Source organism: Photinus pyralis, unplaced genomic scaffold (genome assembly GCF_008802855.1).
Source record: "Photinus pyralis isolate 1611_PpyrPB1 unplaced genomic scaffold, Ppyr1.3 Ppyr1.4_LG2, whole genome shotgun sequence".
NCBI lineage: Eukaryota > Metazoa > Arthropoda > Insecta > Coleoptera > Lampyridae > Photinus > Photinus pyralis.
The window spans coordinates 24330284-24350661 of NW_022170403.1; the positions used below are offsets into that span (position 1 = coordinate 24330284).

At 33.7% G+C, this 20378-nt stretch overlaps 6 protein-coding genes across 11 annotated transcripts in view; 2 read left to right on the forward strand and 4 right to left on the reverse strand.

Moving 5' to 3' along the window:
- LOC116164315 (protein Aster-B-like) overlaps positions 1-1375 on the forward strand; it is a 30465-nt gene extending 29090 nt beyond the window's left edge. For all 5 annotated transcript variants that reach the window (XM_031478474.1, XM_031478471.1, XM_031478472.1 and 2 more), the window contains 4 exons: positions 281-454; positions 503-677; positions 762-882; positions 930-1375. In XM_031478474.1, coding sequence (XP_031334334.1) covers positions 281-454; positions 503-677; positions 762-882; positions 930-1046 — 587 coding nt within the window. In that variant the 3' untranslated portion in view covers positions 1047-1375. The remainder of the gene's footprint in view (positions 1-280; positions 455-502; positions 678-761; positions 883-929) is intronic.
- Positions 1376-5285: 3910 nt separating this feature from the next.
- Positions 5286-7379, reverse strand: LOC116164333 (ubiquitin-40S ribosomal protein S27a). The gene is made up of 3 exons (XM_031478501.1): positions 7259-7379; positions 5539-5874; positions 5286-5491 (listed from the first exon to the last, which is right to left on the reverse strand). Exons 2-3 carry the CDS (start codon positions 5857-5859, stop codon positions 5339-5341), a joined length of 474 nt encoding a protein of 157 aa, XP_031334361.1. The 5' UTR covers positions 5860-5874; positions 7259-7379; the 3' UTR covers positions 5286-5338.
- On the reverse strand, positions 5943-7329 carry LOC116164332 (ribosome biogenesis protein NSA2 homolog). The gene is made up of 2 exons (XM_031478500.1): positions 7259-7329; positions 5943-6772 (listed from the first exon to the last, which is right to left on the reverse strand). The coding sequence occupies exon 2, from the start codon at positions 6752-6754 to the stop codon at positions 5975-5977; it is 780 nt and encodes a 259-aa protein (XP_031334360.1). The 5' UTR covers positions 6755-6772; positions 7259-7329; the 3' UTR covers positions 5943-5974.
- Positions 7380-9423: 2044 nt separating the features above from the next.
- LOC116164334 (methylthioribose-1-phosphate isomerase-like) lies at positions 9424-10519 on the reverse strand. 2 transcript variants are annotated; one of them, XM_031478503.1, is made up of 3 exons: positions 10265-10504; positions 9979-10214; positions 9424-9881 (listed from the first exon to the last, which is right to left on the reverse strand). In XM_031478503.1, exons 1-3 carry the CDS (start codon positions 10394-10396, stop codon positions 9797-9799), a joined length of 453 nt encoding a protein of 150 aa, XP_031334363.1. In that variant the 5' UTR covers positions 10397-10504; the 3' UTR covers positions 9424-9796. The 2 variants fall into 2 exon arrangements, with proteins under 2 accessions (XP_031334363.1, XP_031334364.1); XM_031478504.1 differs by having other exon boundaries at positions 9737-10214; positions 10265-10519.
- A 216-nt stretch (positions 10520-10735) lies between these two features.
- Positions 10736-16092, forward strand: LOC116164322 (transmembrane protein 161B-like). The gene is made up of 9 exons (XM_031478486.1): positions 10736-11090; positions 11143-11514; positions 11567-11646; positions 11709-11924; positions 11977-12093; positions 15205-15345; positions 15394-15568; positions 15618-15863; positions 15918-16092. The coding sequence occupies exons 1-9, from the start codon at positions 11088-11090 to the stop codon at positions 16035-16037; spliced, it is 1470 nt and encodes a 489-aa protein (XP_031334346.1). The 5' UTR covers positions 10736-11087; the 3' UTR covers positions 16038-16092.
- A 1688-nt stretch (positions 16093-17780) lies between these two features.
- LOC116164321 (caspase-8-like) lies at positions 17781-19651 on the reverse strand (the record flags this gene model as incomplete). Its single annotated transcript, XM_031478485.1, is given in 5 exon segments — positions 17781-18288; positions 18338-18599; positions 18656-18796; positions 18842-19058; positions 19113-19651. Coding segments are annotated over 5 exon segments (1295 nt in total), but the record flags the coding sequence as incomplete, so codon positions are not given.
- Between the last annotated feature and the right edge of the window lie 727 nt (positions 19652-20378).

A 20378-nucleotide genomic window follows, 5' to 3' on the forward strand; every position in this document is an offset into this window, starting at 1 on the left:
ATCACTAAACGTTTCAAGACCTATTCAACAAATTGCAACAAATTCAGTCTGGAGTTGTGTTAGAAACAGTGAATTAAAGCACAGCAAGGTCTTCAAATGAAATGACTACCTAGTAGGCAGGCAGCAAATGCTATAGTTGTAATGCACTACTGAGGTGATCGTCTATCAAACAAGCATTTTTCTTTTTCCTACTCATACTTTTTAAAAGTGTCACTATGCTGTTTGCTCGTTTCCAAACAAATTGGAACGCATATTCAATACCTCTTGCTGTTCATTGCAGGTTTCATAGAGAAGAATTGCTGGCAAGGGCTTGAAGATTATTTCAAATCGCTTAGTAAAGCTCTATACACAGAAAGTGAAGAGATCATACCTACTTTGAAACGGAAGTCGAGAAGACGAAGATTGGTACGTGCCATACCAAGGTCGGACGCTGAAATTGTTCATCCTGCAATTAGTATGTACCTTACACCACAATTTCTATTGCACTGACTTTTACTTTTAGGTGCTCGTTCTAGTGTTAAGGTGTCATCTAGTGGTATATTTTCCTCAGATTTAGCAACGTTAATAGTCTTTGGTGTACTTATTTTGTTAGTAGTCTTAAATGTGATGCTGTATTACAAATTATGGTTGTTGGAGGATATGCCACCGTACACATTATTAGATTTACACGTTTTAAAGTAAGTAAAATATTATTCTTTGAGATAAGAGAAATGTAATTAAATAATATGTAATATTTATGCATTGTATTGTAACATTTTCAGAGATCCACCAACATCCCACGATGAATGGATAAAATTACTACAAAAACAAGAAACTCTTCATTCCCTTGAAATGCAAAGGTGGCAGAAAGTATTAAAAACTTCCATACAATTATTGAAACAGGTATTGTAAGATATTTTATTTATTTTTGTGTTAATTGACATTTTTAGATTGAGGAGTCATTAAATGAACTTCAACATTCTATACATCCAACATACACGAGTAAGATAATGTCTATTATACAAAACCATAAAGATGCCGTTGATAAAGTGCAAGAAGAATTATAAAAATGCTGGTCTGCGATAATTGTATTATAGTTATTACTACGCACTGTATTATTTTATAATATTATGGTAGCGTATACCTATCGTTCCTTTTTACATTAGTTAATTTTTAAGTATAAAATCTATGTAAATAAAAGTTATTGCTCTTTCTTCTAAATTATAAGTGTGCTAATCTGTTAATTGCTGCAATGTCATGTGGATTTGCATAGGCATGTGCTGCATTTTTTTACAGAGTTGTGATATGCACTTTTAATGGGTGGGACAGATATTCTCCTAGTGGTGCTTTGTAGTTTAGAAATTATCAACAAAATATAATTTTTTGTAGAACTCGAGTATGCAGTATTAATAAATTAGGATTGTCGCGCTAAATTACGAAATTTTAATCATTTCCGGTGAACCAGATGTGCACATTTTTCAATTCTATTGTTTATATTTATCCATTAAAAAAAAACGAATTCTTTATACTGCAAGCTATTTAATAAGTCCTGGATAATAATTACTTTCATACTTTATAATAACAAAGTCACTAACATTAAATTTACTCTTGTCATAGTTATCTGTAGAAACTCTCTTTCCTTGTCTAAGTGTAGAAACTTTTTCTTCGCTATCATACTTTTAGGGTATTTTCCTCAAAGTGCAAAATCGCTATTGGCTGCACTTTGCCGTCCGCCCGTCACACGTATCCTACACCACTGAACCGATTTGGTCGATATGAGGCTCATAGCCCAATAGCTTGGTCCAAAAGGATTTCGTGCATACCGATATTTTTGGTTTTGCGCATGCGCAGTGTCAAAAATGTAGATTAACGCACGTGCAATGCTAACTTTTTTATTTATGAAGATATTTAAATGGAAACACTACGAATAAGTAAAATTAACGACGTTTTCAAAAATACTGTTTATGCATGCTATATGTTTTATTTATGAAGGTATCCAATAAAATTTCTAATGTAGCAATGCGTAATGCTATTTACGAAAGCATTTAAAAAAGTTTTATAATGTAGGCACTTCCTAGGGCACTTCGAATGAAAGTAAAACTAATGCCCATTTCAAAATTTGTTTGTATCTGTATGTCGTCCACTATTTTTCATTAAACTGTATAAACTTCGACAATAGGCTGCTCATTTGAAAAGGAAGGGTAAGGATCACATGCCTACCGGTATTTTTTTCCCGGTCCTACGATTAATATTAAGAAGAGGAAAATACCCTCGCGTCATTTATGACTTTTTAACTTGTTTGAAGTTTCCTCGCCATTTTCGTTTAGATTAGGCAGACTGCAATCTTTTAAATGTTAACCATAGAAGTTTCCAGTCAAGAAAAACATAGCGCACCTAGCTATGTTGTTTTGGGGAGTATCTACTGAAAAGCATTGAAAACGCGCTAAAGTTACTCGCCATAGGGAGAAAACCTTTCTTGTTTCTAAACTAGCACTTTAAGCCGGTCAAACTTCCTTTTGTATTAGGTCTACACACCTCTACTACCATTCTATTTATTTTTATAAGAAACTACGTTTTTACTAAGTAATGATTTATTTTCAATGAAACATTTTTCACTAGTAGGAGGGGGTGCCACCCCTTGACGTAAAGTGGGATGCAGCAAAATGCACTCTGCCTCGATGTGCAGAAATGATATGCACTGTGTCCAAGATAAGGATGTCCCTATCGTGGGGATCTCGGAAACCATCATAGAACATACGACGATGTTTTAATTAGGAAAAAGTTGTGCAATTAAACAGTTATCATGCCCTGAAGAAAATCAAAAAATTCCGAATAGTTCCGGAAAAACGAAATTTACCTACTGATTTTGTTTTTATTTTTTTCTGGTGTTATGACAGATAGGGAAAGATACAAAAAACACTTTCTCATTGCCACTATTTGCTGTACAAGACATCGTTGAGAGATTTTCAATCCGTTCCGTTTCGTCGTGCCAGATTTTATTATAAAAAAATGTCAAAGTTAAAAAACTAAAATATTTTTTTCGCCAAAACGGTTATTTTATTTTCGTTAAAATTTGTGCAGTGTACATTAGGCATAAAGGATGTAAAATGTGAGTTTTTAGCGCCGTGACGTAATACATCTTTTTTTGCAAATAATAATAATATATGTTTATTCCTCAATATAATAACATGATTTACAATAAAAAAAGAAAATTAAACTTGTTAAATAAATCACATTGAGAAATATTAGGGGTCCTATAGACAACGTCCGTGGTGAGACCTCCCTCATGTATTGCATATTATATACCCGCGCAAAGAGAATTAGAGCCAGTCATTTATAATAAGAGAAACAAACAATATAATACTAATGAATAAAGCTGAAAAGATTACGGATTACATTTACTAGCAGTTTTTAAAATTTGAGTTGAGCTGAGAATAAAATAACTTGTAAACTATGATCATAAAACAACTTAAAAATAATTTCAGAGAATCCAAAAAGAAAAGCACATATAAAACATAAAAATAGGAAACATTTTTAGTACACTTTGCAAATTTATTTGCAACCACAAAATTAATTATGGCGTAATTAATTCCACATTTACATTTGCGAATAAGTTGTACGATGTTTAATGATCGGAAAAAAAGTATGTCTGCGCCTTTCGTAGTGCAAAAGGGCAGAAAGCTTTACTATCTTGCAGTGTGATTGTAATAAGAAAGGTAGAAAATCCAACGTGTACAACTCTACGAGCTGGACAATAAAAAAAAATTGTTTTACACAGATAAAAAAGTTACTTTATGATAGCTTGCAATTTTCAAAAATTAATTTATAAAATGTATAGAACTTCTATACATTTTACTAATTCATTTTTGCAAGCTTTTAATAATAAACCCCTTTTTTAAATTAATTAAAGGTTTAAAGGGTTTTTTTTGTAAACTTCTCGATCACTATCTTTATCATAAAAATCTTGTAAGTTTGCATTAATAAGTTTTTTGTGGACACTTCTTCAGAGGAGGTAGCTGCTCCTTCCTGGCGGTGCCCTTGACGATGAGTGGACATGTACCCAAAGGGGGGGAGCGCCATCCCCGAGCTTGTACTCACGTGGTGATTTAACTCAGTTTTTTCATATCTTTTATAGTTTTAGTCTGATTGCTTTCAATTTGGTGTCGTTGCAAAGGTGTAAACGCGCAGAACTGTGAGACGGAATTTTTTTCCTAGGGACGATATTAACCACCCTTTGCAAGGTGCGCGTCTTCGTGGGGTAGTCGAGTACTTAGAGCTTGAATTGAACTAATTATTTAACGTACTTAAGCAAAAAGTACAGTTGCCCTCGGCAAGACCTTACTGATAGTGGAGTCAACAGTTCGAACGCGAATTGCGAGTAAACGGGACGTCGGAAGTGGGTACCGACAAAGCGAATGTGGTAGCCCTAGACAAGATCTTACTAATGGCGGAGTCAAAACTTCAAACGCGAATTGCGGCTGATCAGGATTTTGAAAGTGGGTACCGACAAATGAATGTGGTAGCCTTCGACAAGATCTTAAAGACTTGGATATTTTTTTATTAAGTTATTTTAAGATTTTTTTCTTTAACCTACAAAAATATTGGGATGTATTGCAAAAAATTTGGAAAAAAGTATTCTCCAAAATCCAGCAACTAGCTAAGTGCGCGATTAATATTTAGGACGAGTAATTGCTTGACAAGTTCAGTTATGGCCTTCTTTTTATTTTAAATGCAAAGAACTTAAGATATCAATATAACAGTGTACATAATGCAGTTATGATTAATTAAGAACTAAAGGAGGATGTGACACATCTCACATAGGCTGCTAACAAAAAGTTCGTTGACAAATTAATGAGGGTGGTAACAGTCGATGGGAATTCTATATATGTATCTACAGGATAAGTTGCCATTCTTACATTTCAATTGAATTTAAAAAAAGCATGTGAAGAGCGTTTTTTGGTTTGAACTAGGAAGCTGCTCTGCCAAGGATATGGCACCTGGTTTAGATAGAAACAGGACCTCTGCTACTTCATATTATTAAATGGGATACTTTTCGCTCTTAATAATTATGGCCAAATTCAATCAGCAATTGATTTTACACCTAAAACTAGTTTGAATCTTCAGGTCACAGTTGTGGGAAGAATCAACTGTAAATGTTGAATAAAAATCTCAGAGAGAAATAGACACAAGTTTCCATAAGATCAATGAAAAATATGTTTAAAATTAAATCATACAAAAGGAGGGTTTAGAAAAAATGCCCTGCATATACATGCTATAGACTGCCCTGGGTCATAAAAGACAAAATATTAAAAAAAATAGCCGTATAGACATTTATTATGTAAAAACTACATATCTACATTCATTTGCTTTCTTCTGGTTTAGAGAAGACCAAGGTATAACCACATTTTCCACAGTAGTGGCGATCTTCCATTGCAGCCATAAACACACCTGCGCCGCACTGCTCACCTTTGCACTCTTGTCTTAATCTGTGTATCTTACCATTCTCGTCAACCTATAATTTATAACAATTAAGAGGCATTAACAAATTGATTAACTTACTTTATAAAATTTCAGTACGGCTAACTTAACCTTCTTCTTCTTGTGCTTAATTTTTTTGGGTGTAGAATAATTCTTCTTCTTACGTTTCTTGGCACCACCACGCAATCTTAAGACCAAATGAAGAGTGGACTCTTTCTGTATGTTATAATCAGAAAGAGTACGCCCATCTTCCAACTGCTTGCCGGCAAAGATCAGACGTTGTTGGTCAGGGGGGATCCCTTCCTTATCCTGAATTTTGGACTTCACATTTTCGATTGTATCAGATGGCTCGACCTCAAGAGTGATGGTCTTCCCAGTTAGAGTTTTAACAAATATCTGCATTTTGTAGGGTTATTCCTACAAGAAATTAAACACGTGAAAGAACGAATAACACGACTGCAATAATTTGAAAGTAAACGCAAAAATTAAAAAAAGTATTTATTTATAAATATTACAATTAAACAAGAAGTACTGCATTAATACACCCATCATTCTCTGGATTATTCGTAACTTGCGCGTATTTTCCCCATACAACTTTACCAGCTTGAGTCACCAACCCCAATTCGGATATATTCACTTCGATCACGGTTCCTTTTGTTATCACACCCAAACTGGTGAACATCGGTGAGTTGGGGTTCTTTTTCACACCTATGATTGGCAGGTAGAAAGTCGCCTTAAGCTCTGGATGAGTAACATGAGCCTTTTTAAATCTAAGCGCCATTGGTCGAATGAACCGTTCGAACTTGGGAGGTTTCCGAGTGAATGTCTCTCCGACGTATGTCACTTTGGTAACCATTCTCTTCCACGCCTTTCGTCTCGATTTTCCTGAACGTATCACTTTAAACACCTCTGCATCCGCCTGTGCACGTACTTTCGGAATTGGAACATCCCACTTTCCGGCTTTTTCCTTCCGTTTTTGCTTAATCATATTTGATAGTACCTTCGCACGTGATTGAACATCACGGTCCAACAAGTAAACTGGTAGAGCACCCTCCGCGACCTTTTCTGTGTTGGTTTTTGTCTTCTTTTCTTCGTGAGCTTTAATTTTCTTTTTCATTTGTATTTTTTCATTTCGCCGTTCTTTGTTGAAGATCTTTGCCTTTAGACCGCGAAGACTTCTCGCCACCTGTGCACGTTTATGAGGCTCACGTGCCTCACGTTTTCGTTTACGTTCCTCATAATCCAACCTCCTACCGTACAGCTTACGGTGACGTTCTATAAATTCGTTTTGTGGCATGATGTATCTTTTTCACTGCTGCAAGTAAAGAAATTATCTGTGTAAATTGAACATATTCAAACTGATGAAGCAAAATCATCTCTTTGAATATGACAATTACACATTTAACTATACAAAGTAAAGTAATATGAATATACCCACATTTCACTTACCTTAAATCTTCGTCATATTCATAGAGATATTTTACACATTGTAATACATAACCACAAATTTATTTAGAAAAACAAGCAGCATTCAATTTTAGGGAGCCTAACGGCAAATATATTTAAATAAAATGGAACAAAATATCCATACAATTGAATCAAAATAAAGTTGGATACACATTTTAATACAGACCATGTGGTCTATCGATTTAAAGAGAGTACACGTAAATATAGCCGTAACTTTGCCTTTTTTTTTACGAAAAATTAATTTTTATCAATTAAAGAATATATTCTTACATTTAGTACTACTGAAAATTGAAAGAAAACCCTTAAAACTAGAAAAATACAAGTTCATTATTACCTTCTACTCCACCATTACACGATGCAAAAGAACCTACAAATTGACAGACAGGAAGACGTCAATGGTGCGCTTGCTTTAAAACAAAATTACGTCACGTCCGTTTTATTGGTTTTTAAATTTGGTGCCGCGCTTAACAATTATTAATTTATATAAGTAGAATGGTTATTTATATATATGATTTAGGTATTATTTGCTGAATTAAATTAACGTTAATTATTTATGTATTTATTTCAAGTTGTTAACAAAATCAAAGAGCACACCAAATTATACAATTCCCTCTGGTGGCGTTGATGGGCGCATTCGAGCATACAACTCATTCATAATGATGCATTCAACCAAAGTAAATCGGCAGGAGTGATTGCATTGTTGTAAAGCCCGCTTGACATGGAGCAATAAAAATTGCAATTGCATGCAAGTTGCAAGAAAAATTGCGAAAGGCATGCGCAGTTCAAAGCCAGCTGATCAATTGCTGCAAGAAAGAGACTTGCATGCAATTTTTATAGGACCGGTGCTATTTTTCTTGCATGAATCGTGCAATTCTAGGGATAAATCTAGTTGTTTTTGTGGCACCAACCTAGAAAATACAGCGGCGGTAACTGTGATGCTGAGAGACGCACTCATTACTTGTTTTTACTAATCTTATTTATTCTTGTAATTTTCATGTTTCTTCAAGCAATCAAAATTTAATTTTCATTTGAGGTTAACAACTTTTGTTGACAAATCCATATGTTTCTTCTGTTGGCAGACATGTGGCAATTGAAATAGAATTGCACCATGTCAAATACCATGCAATGCTTATTGCATGCAAGGATTTGACCTTGCAATTTCTTTCTGCAAGTTCTTGCGCGTTGTATTGCTCCATGTCAAGCGGCCTTAAGTATATAGAAGTATCCATTGTTATAATAGGTACTTCTTTTTTTGGGACCTAGGTACAGGTACACGTATCAGACAAATAAAATACCTAGATACAGGTACAGGTACGTTTTTGAAAAACTATCTAGATCTACACTTTATTCCGTATAACTTCCGTTGCACGTCATCATTTTCTGTGACGTAATTACTATGCAATAATGCCAAATCTAGTTTTGAACGATTTAGGTTATGTCACTTGTCAACAAGACAGTGCATTCTTTGTGTGAACCATCCACACCTTAAATAAAATAAAAATAATTTTTATTATTCATTTCGTTAATTGGAACCACAATATACATACAATATACTTTAATAACTTATGAACTGTACAAATGTAGCACCTCTTTTACAGAGAAAGTAGGTACTAAATATAAAATTTTACAGGTTATGTGATGTGATGGATGATATTCAAATTAATCGGAATCATCGGAACTGCTTTCGTGTTCAAAGTTTATAATAATAGTAGCAACGTTTTCAAGATCTAATTGCTTTTCTCTTTCGTACCACTCGTGTATTACAGTTTCCGTATCCTTAACTGAATTGCGCCACGTTTCGGAAGTTATCGGTTGTAGTGTTTCTTGTCACATGTTTATGCAATTTTCAATGCTTCGTCCATCTCTACCAATGTGTCGATTGTAGTAATTTTTCGCTATGCCCCAAATATGTTCGATAGGATTAAAAACGCGATGATAGGGTGGTAATCGTAAAACGAAGGAACCGTATTGCTCGGCTAAGTGGTCAATGCGTTATGCGGTACATTTTAGCCGATTTATTCCTAAAAGTATTAACAAGATTTAGATAATACCAAATAATTTGCGAACGTACTTACTGTGCAACCTTTTCAACAGTTCGGCTTAAAAATCATTTTCGGAGAACTGCACATTATGATCTCCTAACCACACTTTAATGTTGTCTGTTTTCCCGTTATCGAACACAATTACTGACGGGTTATCAAAATTATTCAGTAATTACTCTTCAAACCAATGCACAGCGAAAGACGTAGAAAATAATCAAAATCAAATCAAACGAAAAGTAAACCAAAAGCAACCTGTCAAATTTACCAATTTAAACGCGACAACATAGCGAAATGCTACCAATTGTTGCGGCCAAAATAAACTACAAGCTTAATGTGTTGCTTAATAAACGAAAGTAAATTTACGTTGGTACGTCGTTTTCTTCAGGCAATGACGTGCAACGGAAGATATACTGAATAGACGTAGTTTAATAGTTTTGATTTATATTTTAATGTCATTAGGTTAAATATTGTATTATCAACATAGTAAAACTTGTCCGTTCGTCATTTTTTCAAAAATTAGATGTCCAGTAAAAATTAAATATCGCAGTTATAATAAAACTTAGAACGCAGTGATTCCGCAGTGTTCCCAGTCATGAAACATATGCCGAACGGTCAATTTTCAAAACTTCACTCCAAGGTAACTTGGTTTTTTTAAATTCAACTACCTACCAAGTTTTTTTTATTGCATCAAATGTAGGATTTGATTATATTAATAATATAAACAGGTTGGTATTTACCTTTGACATATTTTTTGTAATTCAACAATTTGTAATAATTCAGTGTTTTTTGATTTTCAGTAGGTAATTAATAGGCTGTTACCGCAAGTGGTTTCAGGTAAATGACATACTAATTACTAAGCTGCAGAATACAGAACGGACAGTGTCACAAACATGCACACTTGTAATGTATAGTGGGCTGAAAACAAAGTAAAGGTGTTACAACGGAGTACTTTATTTTAACCCCAACCATGCCACAAAATTGGTGGAAAAATCGTGTATGAATGTAAACATACCTAACTTTCATATCATTTGCTGTAACTGACGGACACTTATTTAACTGATATGCCAACAAATTTAACTCGTCTGCAGCCATTTTAATATTAACCGCTGTGGGTCTGGCAGTGACTAAATAATTCAATTTGTTCCTTATGAACTCCATTAAATCCTCTTTAGCATTAAAAGATGTGTTGTGAAGCTCAACGGCTAAACTTAGGCATCCCACAATAGCTATTGCAGGAGCTCCACGAACCTACACAAAATGAACTGTGATAATCTGATACGAACGATCAGCAACAAAACCTGCATCTTGTTTATAACGTTCCAACCATCATCAACGTCCTTAACAGAAATGTACTGTGATGTGCTAGGTAAAAGCAGTTGATCCAATATTTCTAAAGTTTTGTTTTGATATCTTATAGCTTCCAAAGCCATGGCTTCGTGCTTTCCACTAAATGTTGTAGCTTGTGTGGTGTTTGTAAAGTGTGTACAAAGTTCATAAGAAATAAAGGACTCATGAAAAAAAGATTGTGATTTTGTGAGGTTACGTACCAAGGACAACGAAACGAATATACCATTCGTTGTGCCTACAAAAGTTCAAATGGCCTAAACTCACTTGCATTGCATAAGAATCCGACGCGACTTTGTAAAAATGCGCATGTGTTGTTATCTCTTTAATTGGCAGTCAGCAGAATACAATTTTTTAAATTACGGACGATTTCTAGATACAAAATGTCTAAGCTTACACAACAGCATTGAAATATCATAAATTGGATAATATATGCCAATGACCACAGAGCAACTGATGTTTGTCTGTTTCAAGTTCGATCTTGGAACCATAGAACTAATATAACCAAAATAAAATTCACTCACACAACATAACCTCTTCATTACAGTAAAATCAAATCATTGGAGTGATATAAAACTTTACAAGTGCGTTGTTAGGGTGCATAATTTTATTAAAATTATATAATTTCTTAAAAACAATTTGACAGCAGAATTTTGTGGATTCGATCTGCAATGGCTAAGCTCTATAAATAGTGTGAATAAAAAATTTATCCAAGGAGAAGAGCTCAGTTCTAAAAATTTCTTTAAATGACCCCTTTTAGTTAATGTTACTTTAAAGATGGTAGGTGTTGTAACAGTGAGGTATTCAATGTAAAAATCATCCCATTTTGTAGGCATTGTTAGGAGCACAACTCGTAATCACTCTTGTTATGATAAGCATCATTCAAAAGGTGGGACCACATTATTCTTTGGCTCGATGGTTACTGTGCTCTACAGGGCTCATTAGATATTTGTACCCCACAGATTCGGAACTTCGACAATTAGCAAATATACCAAAAGATCAATTGAAATGGAAAAAAGGACATAAGCATGTGGAAAATGGCAACCAAAAAAAGGACACATTTCACGTTCCTAGAAGTCTTGACATCCAACTAGAAACATGTGCAGTTTCTCCATTAGATGTGGTACACTTGCGATATTTTGTGGAGTATCAATGGTTGCTGGATTTTACGTTATACTCTATATTTGTATATATAATAACAGAGGTAATAAGATTTATGGGTCGTTTAAAGTTGAGTTAATCACTTAACATTGTAGATATACCATTTCAGTTTTCCTGAGAAAAATGAAGTTAATTTAAGCATGATGTGGTGTGCATTGGTGATTACATTTGCACTGTATCCTTTAATTCGGCAGTTATTGCAGAACAATTTCCAATAAATCCCTTAACTTGGTACAGAAAACTTTTAATATCCTTAACAACACAATATTTTAAAGGTGAAGAATCAGTAGGGGAAAGATCAACGTGTATTGTTACCGGTTTTGTTTATTTTCTTATATCCATGTTGGTGTTAATCGTTGATGAAAACGTGTTGGAAGTGGGTCTTGATGTCGCATATGCAAACTTTAACGCAAGCACATCTGCATTTTTAACCAAGCAAGGATTGCAATCTTCGTAATTAGTTAGAGAACTGAATGACTTCAATTACCAAACAATGCTGTTTTAGAGGGTTGCTGTCCAAAATTGTGTTTAAATTTTTTATAGCTGTATTCTGTGGCTTTTTGGGAGCATTATTTACTTTTCCCGGATTAAGGATAGCAAAAATGCATTGGGATCTATTGAAGTAAGTGTGTGTCCATTGAATCTGCATGTATTTAAATTATTTTAATTGCTGCACTGGTTCCAATAGTTCCATGTTGATAAATTTAACCAAAACTTCATAGATCATTTTAAAATTGATACTATTAGGAATAATTGTTTTGCCTACTAACTATTTTTCTCAGTCCATTTTTTCTAGAATATACAGGTGGTTACATTTTGATAGAAGGGACCAGAACAAACATGTTTTTCACATACAACAAATGTTTCTCTCTAAAGTTTTCCAAAATTCCTGCAATGAGATGGTGCATTCTTAAACAGGACGAGAACGAAAATGCGCATTTCAACTAAATTTTCTATTAAACATGAAAATACAGTAACAGCAATTGGTTTGAGAGTTCGAAAAAAATTGTAACTGCAGTTTTACTGCTGGACGATAAAAGTGATCATGATCATGGTCATAATTTTACAAAATATCCGGTATATGTTTAATTGATTATTATCATTATTTGAATAATTTTAATTCTTGTCGCCATAGTGTAAGACTAGAATAGTGAAACAACCTTACGGAAAAAAAAGGTAACAGATTTGGACATCGAGATTTCGCAGCTCTGGACGCGACAATCTGAAAGGGCCACAGGTGTCGTGGATTTTAAAAGTAACTGATGTTACAAACGCTTAACAACAAATTGCCACTTGTCGCTACATGAGAATATAGATGGCGCGTTTTGCAAAGCGAATTTACAGAAGGAATATTATACCTACTTTTATCTCATTTTTATGCGTAAGAAAAATATAGAGGTAAATTAATCCACGCAAACATCCCGACAATAATACTCCTTTGTTATTACATTCTCCGGTACGTCAACTGAGTCATCACATTTTACAGACCTCCTTTACATAACCTACTTTCATATTTCAAATTGAGGCTGTATTAGGTACTTTTATTAGTAACAATAAAAGTTACTTTTGGAACTCAAAATAGATACATTTTTCTGGTGAAATGTTCCAACCAGAGTTCCTTAATCATTAGAAACCGTTCTGTAATGAGATTTTGTGATAAGAACAAAAAAAGAAAAATGCTTTTTAGTATTTCAAAGTGCCGAACAAAATACTGGTGACTATTTTTGGGTAAAAGTTTCGAGTATTTTCTAAAGTCATAAAAATTATATAACAACTTGTAAAAACAGACAGTAGTTATTTTTGATACTGAATTTTCTCCTGAAGAGTTGGAATGGAGTTTAGATAGCGCCACATTAGTTAGTAAAAGTTGTAAAACGCCACTTTATTAATAGTGTTTTAGATTATGTTTTCTGTGGCTGGCACAGATACCACCCCCACACCTGCGCATGCGCGTTATCTCCAAAAGCTTTTCAGTCCTTTCTTTTATGTATAAGAATATGTGTACCAAATTTGGTTCCAATCGGTTCAGCCGTTTAGTCAGAAATGACAGTACAGACGGAACCGACAGACATATCTATATCATTGAGATTTTGTTTGATTCGGATTTCTGGTGCATTTCCGTAAAAAAAGTGGGAGGTCGTTTTTTTACCCCAATGCAATACCTCCTTTACAGGTGGGTCCTCTACGGGTGGTAATAAACATAAGTATTGTACGTGTAGCCTGAGCGTACGCGCTTGCTTTTACATGAGTTAACCGATTTGTCTGTTTAATGTCGACGAACTGTAGCCATTAGTTAACTGTCTCCGAAAACAGAATTCAAAAATTCGCCTTTGTTTCCGAATTATGGCGCGGTAAAACGGATGGATGCAAATGATGCGAAACCTACAGTATACATTGTGTCCAATATAAGGATGTTTATCATGGGGACCTCCGAAACAATAGAAGGACGATAGTTAAATTGAGGAAAAGTTGCATAATTAACCAGTTATTTATCATGCTTTAAAGAAATTCCAATTACTTCCGATACCGAATATATGCCTGACAAACCCAAATTTTCCGATTTCGTTTTCATTTTTTTCTAATGTTTATTTGAACAGATACAAAAAAATATAAAAATACACTTTCTCATTGCCACTTTTTGCAATGAGAAAGTGTTTGTTATTTTTTTGTGTCTGTTCAAATGACATCAGAAAAAAATAAAACGAAATCGGAAAATTTCTGTTTATCTGACATCTTTGGAAGTAATTGGAATTTTTTGGTTTTCTTTAAAGCATGATGGTTAATTGCGCAACTTTTCCTCAATGTCATGCCGGAGATCCCCATGATAGACATCCTTATCTTGTACATAGGACATAGTGTATATGGTCATCTTCATTGCGGATAAACTACATAGAACGATTTCTATAAGCTTTTGCGTTGGAAATTGTCGGTACAATTAAAGGTATGGGTTGCTCCGTATAGGGCACTAAATTTTTTTTAGAATAAGGTTTATTATCTGACATTAAAACACAATAATGATTATGAAATTTTTGAGTTTTCGTACCATTTTTATATGAATAATTTTTTAACACAGTTTTGAAACGAATTTTGTAATTCTGATTAGAGTTTCGGGTCCATCTGCAGAAGATTTTGCTCTAAAATGTGTATGTATTAAGTAAACCATAATAAATATTGAAAATCCTCATTTCAGATCATATGGCGAGATTTTTTGCATAAATTTGAATGGGAACTATTTTAACGAGTTTTAAGAAAAATTAGAACTATCAAGTTCACACGAAAGGAGATTAAAACTCGAATCCCGTCATACTTGCTTTATTTGTAACAACAGAATGTCGCTTATTCTCTGCTACTGAAGTGGAATAATTTCATTCCAACATATTCATATATATTCAAATGCATACCTACCCAATATCCTATCCAAAGATGTGGCATTCTTCTTGATGAAACTTCTCAGAGAAACAATAACTATAAAAGAAACGTAATTTTGCCAACTTTTTAAAAGATAGCTTCCAAGAGAAACTTTTGCGGCCCTCGGTTTCTTTGGAAAAAGATGTTTCTTTCGGTTTCGGTACTCTCTACCACTAGACTTTTTTTGCACAACTCAAATCTAACACCCTGTACCTATACAATTTCTTTAGATTAGCAACTTACCTTATTTGTGTAAAGATTTAATGGACATTTAGTTTGTATTAATAGTTACTTAGGTACTGTATTTATACTTTATTAATTTTAGGTATTTTAAAGAAAAAAGAATCAAACAACTATTGTTGAATTTAAGTTTTGTGCTACCGTTTATATTAGTAATTTTATGGATAAAACCGGTTAGTCGCAATTATTTGACGGTCAGAAAATTCTCAAGCTTTTCAGAACCTTTGTAAGTAGTGTCTTATCCAAACAAACAGAAATATTTCTCATATTATAGACTTCATCCGCACACTTTTGAGTCTGTAAGATTCATTGCAGTTATTCTAACAATGTTAGTGAAGATGATGCTAACGCCATGGTATTTGCAAGCTTATTTGGATATGGCATATCATAGAATGGAGGATCAAAAAAAAGAGGCTGGACGAATAACAAATGTTGATCTACAAAAGAGAGTATGTATAGTTGTGCTATCGGCATGTTGAATTTAAAAAATGCTTGTAGATTGCAGCAGTATTTTATTACTTATGTGTGGCCACCTTACAATATATCATACCATTGATCATCTGCTTAAATTTAACGTTTATGTATAAAACATTGGGAGGTTTTTCATGGAAAGGAGTGTTTGATAGTGAAGAAAGCTGTCCTGTAGATGGTGCATCTCATATTTCGCAAAATGGTGATAGTTCTAGTTCCACTTTGATACAGTCTATACAAGAATTTCATACATCAGTGGAAGATTTAAAATCTGTATGTATTATTGACTTAGCACCATATTGGAGTAATTTTAACTCTTGTTTCAAGGTTTTCAATCCAATTGTATTTAGAGGATTATTTGGGTTTGCGACGTGGTGGTGTTGCTTTCTATACTTTGCAACTACTTCAACAGGAATGGTGTATCAGTCATACTTTACAAGATCATAAATCGTGTATGATTTATACCTATTAGTTTGATTCATTAAAGTTACTGAGGAGTGAGTAGTTTTTTTTAAACCATTGTATTATGTGGGCGTAGTAGTGCTAACGGTCTTATGTATGTGTACAAAAGAAAATAAGTTAAGGCATAAATAAATATTCTTGTAAATCAAAAACTTAGCACTGCGCATGCGCACACCTGATCTTCATGCGATACGCTGGCCTTTACTAGAATATTTTGTTAAAATTTCAAAACTATAAATAAGACAGTTGACATTGATCTGCTTTTTTCAATATACGACATTGTGCAGTCTGCACACATCGTCAAGATGTAGATTTTTCTTCGTTCAGGTTCCAGAGCTAAAAGCTACCGAATGCAAAAAGAACAAACTAAATATCTTGAAAACTGTAGGAGTAGTTTAAGGGCTTGGATGGGTAGACTGAGGAAGTGGTCATAATGGCGCCTTCAAACATGAGTTGGAAAATGCAATGATGGTCCTACTTTTTCCATCATCATTTAAATCACCAAGAATATTCTCGTTCTCTCAACCTACAAATAATCTGCTAAAACATGGATCAACAATGTGATTGGGTAAAGCTGAGACAAGATTTAGTAGTAATTATGTCATTACTTTTCTACTTCTGAGCGTTCTTATAGTCTTTCGATGTTACGGATATTTTGATGATGGTGTTTAATTTGATTGTACAATGTTAAATATTTTTGTAATATTCGATATAATTTAGAACATTCATCGTGGAAGTTTTAAGATTGACCTTGATGGATATATTATACAGGGTGGTGACTTGCGTAACGCATCATAGGGACTTCAATGTAAAATTCATAACATGCGATTATTGGCTCCCCAAATTATTTTAGAGCAAAAATGTATTAAGGTTTTTTGTAGAAAAAATTTTTTTACGTCAATCAACCGTATTAGTTTTCAATTTTTTGCATAATAAACACGGAAAATTGGAAAAATAAAACCCGCATCGCATATTATTGAAAAAGATGCGGGTTTTATTTTTACAATTGCGTAAAAAATTTTTTCCTACAAAAAACCTTAATATATACATTTCTGCTCTAAAATAATTTGGGGAGCCAATAATCGCATGCTATGAATTTTACATTGAAATCCCTATGATGCGTTACGCAAGTCACCACCCTGTATAGTTGCAACTCCATTTCCACTAATTGCTATTTGGCATAAAAATTTCATAAATGTCACAACGATGTCACGATACCCCCCTATTAGTCAATGCTCTAACAGTCTAACTCAGCAGTGGGCAAAGTACAGCCTCCAATGTGACTCGTGACGAATTACAATTTTACACTACCAATTACAAATAAATAATAAGGAGCAAGTAATTTCTTGTACAATTTTCACTAGAAAGAGGCTCGTGTTCTATATAAGTCGCAATCGAATATGTCACGGAAATGTGTTGCTACCTTCCCAAAAAATTAATGAATTTAAGTCCCACTTTATCCTTTGCATCGTTAAACGCTAAAAATAATTACACTTCAAAAATAAGAAAAGTTAAAAAAAAACATTTCCTGTTCAATGGTATAACTACAATCGCTTATTCCTGCGAATGATTGGTCAACAGACTTAAATCAGTTCCGTAAATGCATATTCAAAGAATGAAAAGATTACCTATTAGAAAAGTTTATGATAAATTGAAAGGAACGGCTGGTAACTAAACAAATAAAATAATATAAGGAAATATTTAATTTTAATAATGTTTATTTTCTTTAACATAAAATGTTCTGTTTTTTTATTAAAATGAAAAATACTACATAAAACAAAGTTATTGCATATTTCGGCTTGCTTCCTCATTGAAAATTTATTTGGTAGTCATTTACTCAAAAAGTAACAATTTTGTGATTCATTTTGGAAGGTTCTTTCTAGATAGTTAACACATTAATGCACATTAATACATAATTAGGTACCTATATCTATTATTTATGAAATCTATCTCACAAGTGACATCACAGATAGTTATTTCAAGTTTCATGCTGATTAGCAGACATGGTTAGACTATGGAATGGAACTTATGAATGAATATACTTTATAAGTACTTATTAGCTTTTCGTTTCGTGCAAATGAACTTTATATTTGAGGAGCACTAAGAGTGTAAAAAGAAAAATCGTGAAAGGGTCGATTCTTTGTTTGGGACCATAGCTCGAGACATTTTCTTTGTCTTCCATCTTTTGTCGATCACCTCTTGTTTTACTAGTGTGCAAATATCCTCAAAATGCATTCTGAAAATGAAAAACGTAACATACAATAACAAAATCCCTTTCAATTTACTCAAGAGCCTTCTCTTGAATGTGCTTGCATAACGACTGAATAAACCATGATCCTTTTGCTTTATCACGTACAGCACCAAACCCAGGTACAGTAGCCCAAAACAGCAGAACATCTGCAAGTTTTGGCCGTGAACCTCCATCCATTTGTAAATTACTCTCGCTGTCGGTTTGGACATTTGATTCTTTATGCTGATTATTAAATGAATTTAAAACTGTTTTGTTAGGTGTTCCAACAGGATTGTCATCGTCTTCGTCATCGGATACTAATAAATGATTGTGATAATATGAACTACAAACAAAATTCAGATCCACAAATTACCTGTTTGACATTCCGTTCCTTGACACGATTGTAAAATCAATATTTTAGGTTTATTTCTCAGATGAGTAGTATTTACCGAACAGACAGTGTCACGTATTTGGGATATATTAACGGAAATACTATTGACACCAAAGACTCTTCCTAAACAATACAATCTAGTACCGATCTAATTAAAGGAGACCTCACCTTCAAGTCCATGCGATAAAATACATATAATTAGACTAGAGTGCTTCCTAATTTTATTTGCAGTATCAGTAATGGCCCTTAAAATTTCATCATGGGTTAAGTTATTTTCAATTTCAACTGTGTAACCCAATTGTTCAAACGTTTTCCTTAATTCCTCACGATCGAATATAGTACCTTCCCTTCTATCCAACTGAAGGGATACATTAGGTAAAAGATGCTGAAATTACACATGCATTAGATATGCTTAATTAAGCAGTTGTTCTCTAATTACAGCAAGTGACGGGTCTGGTTCAGTGTAGAAAGATTCTTGATTAATGATCAGACATATCCCCGGCCATCTTGAGTCAATAAAATAACGATTATTTTCATAATTAGAACTCCATGTGCGATCTTGGTAGAACGAAGCAGACGATGTTGCAGAACTTATGCTCGAATAAGGTTCGTCTTTGTTATTGTTGTATCTGTCACTTACATCAGCTGGAGATGGTAGTTTGATTTTTAGACTCTCACATGCATCATACATTTCCATCACTTTAAACACCTTGGTTAAATTACTAAGATCGGTAGGTGATATATATTTAGACGATATCCAATGTAACAGATACATTTCCATGTATGGTACTGGAAAATTCATGTATTTTAACTTTTTGGTGTTAAAGTCTTTTTGCACGTGTCCCAAAAATGTTTCCATTTGTGCGTTGGTCATCTTTTCACAAATGCAGTACAGCTTTTTTTTATAAAGATCAACAAACAGAGATGTTTCTGAATTTGATGGGAGAAATCGTTCACAAACTTCTTTCCTGTTGTAACCTGCAAGTTCATTACAATAATTATATCTCATATCAATTGGAATAGAATGTCGGTCATTGTTTTATATTGTGGCTGATATAAGGGAAACGTCCCAAACATTGGCCACTTAAGAGTTAAGGATAAGCCCCAACTTTGAGAAACTATACAGAATTACTTCTGAGAGTATAGGTTATGAACAAAATAGTGATGGCTAGTGAATTTATTCATCTTGTGGACTCACTTTTCAAAAATCCGAATTAAGATATGTATTTTCGATAAAAAATTTAAATATTTCAAAAATACTGAATGTCCCAAATATCGGCCTACTGGAAGTTATGATGTTCCTATTAGGTATCGGCCGAGGACTGTACCTAATACCGGTCATACTTTGGGATATAAATAAAGGTTTACTAAAAACAACACAACAAATAGTTTGGTGATAAACATATCTATTAAGTACACAAAAGTGGATACCTTTGATTTATGAATATTTTTGAATTTCGGGAACCAAATACTTAGTATCCTCCTTTGTTCACCAACTTGGGCTTTTAATCACCTAAACAACAAATGTATGCCTATAGGTATTTGGGTGAAAAGAAAGCTATATGTAAGTACTTACTTATTAAGTAAGCAAATACCTCCATTAAAGGTATAGACCGTGGTACATGAGAAAATCAATTCCACTGCAAAATATTGATCGATTCTCAGCTAAAACCAAATTGAATGCCCCAAATACAAATGAAAGTTT

Excerpts from the sequence above, each read along its gene's own strand:
- LOC116164333 (XM_031478501.1), bottom strand. The coding sequence starts at position 5,859 with ATGCAGATATTTGTTAAAACTCTAACTGGGAAGACCATCACTCTTGAG. Across the intron at positions 5,492-5,538 it reads CCGTACTGAAATTTTATAAA|GTTGACGAGAATGGTAAGAT; the intron begins GTAAGTTAATCA and ends TATAAATTATAG.
- LOC116164332 (XM_031478500.1), bottom strand. The coding sequence starts at position 6,754 with ATGCCACAAAACGAATTTATAGAACGTCACCGTAAGCTGTACGGTAGG.
- LOC116164334 (XM_031478504.1), bottom strand. The coding sequence starts at position 10,396 with ATGGCTTTGGAAGCTATAAGATATCAAAACAAAACTTTAGAAATATTG. Across the intron at positions 10,215-10,264 it reads ACGTTATAAACAAGATGCAG|GTTCGTGGAGCTCCTGCAAT; the intron begins GTTTTGTTGCTG and ends CATTTTGTGTAG.
- LOC116164322 (XM_031478486.1), top strand. Across the intron at positions 11,515-11,566 it reads TTGTATATATAATAACAGAG|ATATACCATTTCAGTTTTCC; the intron begins GTAATAAGATTT and ends TTAACATTGTAG. Across the intron at positions 15,569-15,617 it reads ATGTTGATCTACAAAAGAGA|ATTGCAGCAGTATTTTATTA; the intron begins GTATGTATAGTT and ends AAATGCTTGTAG.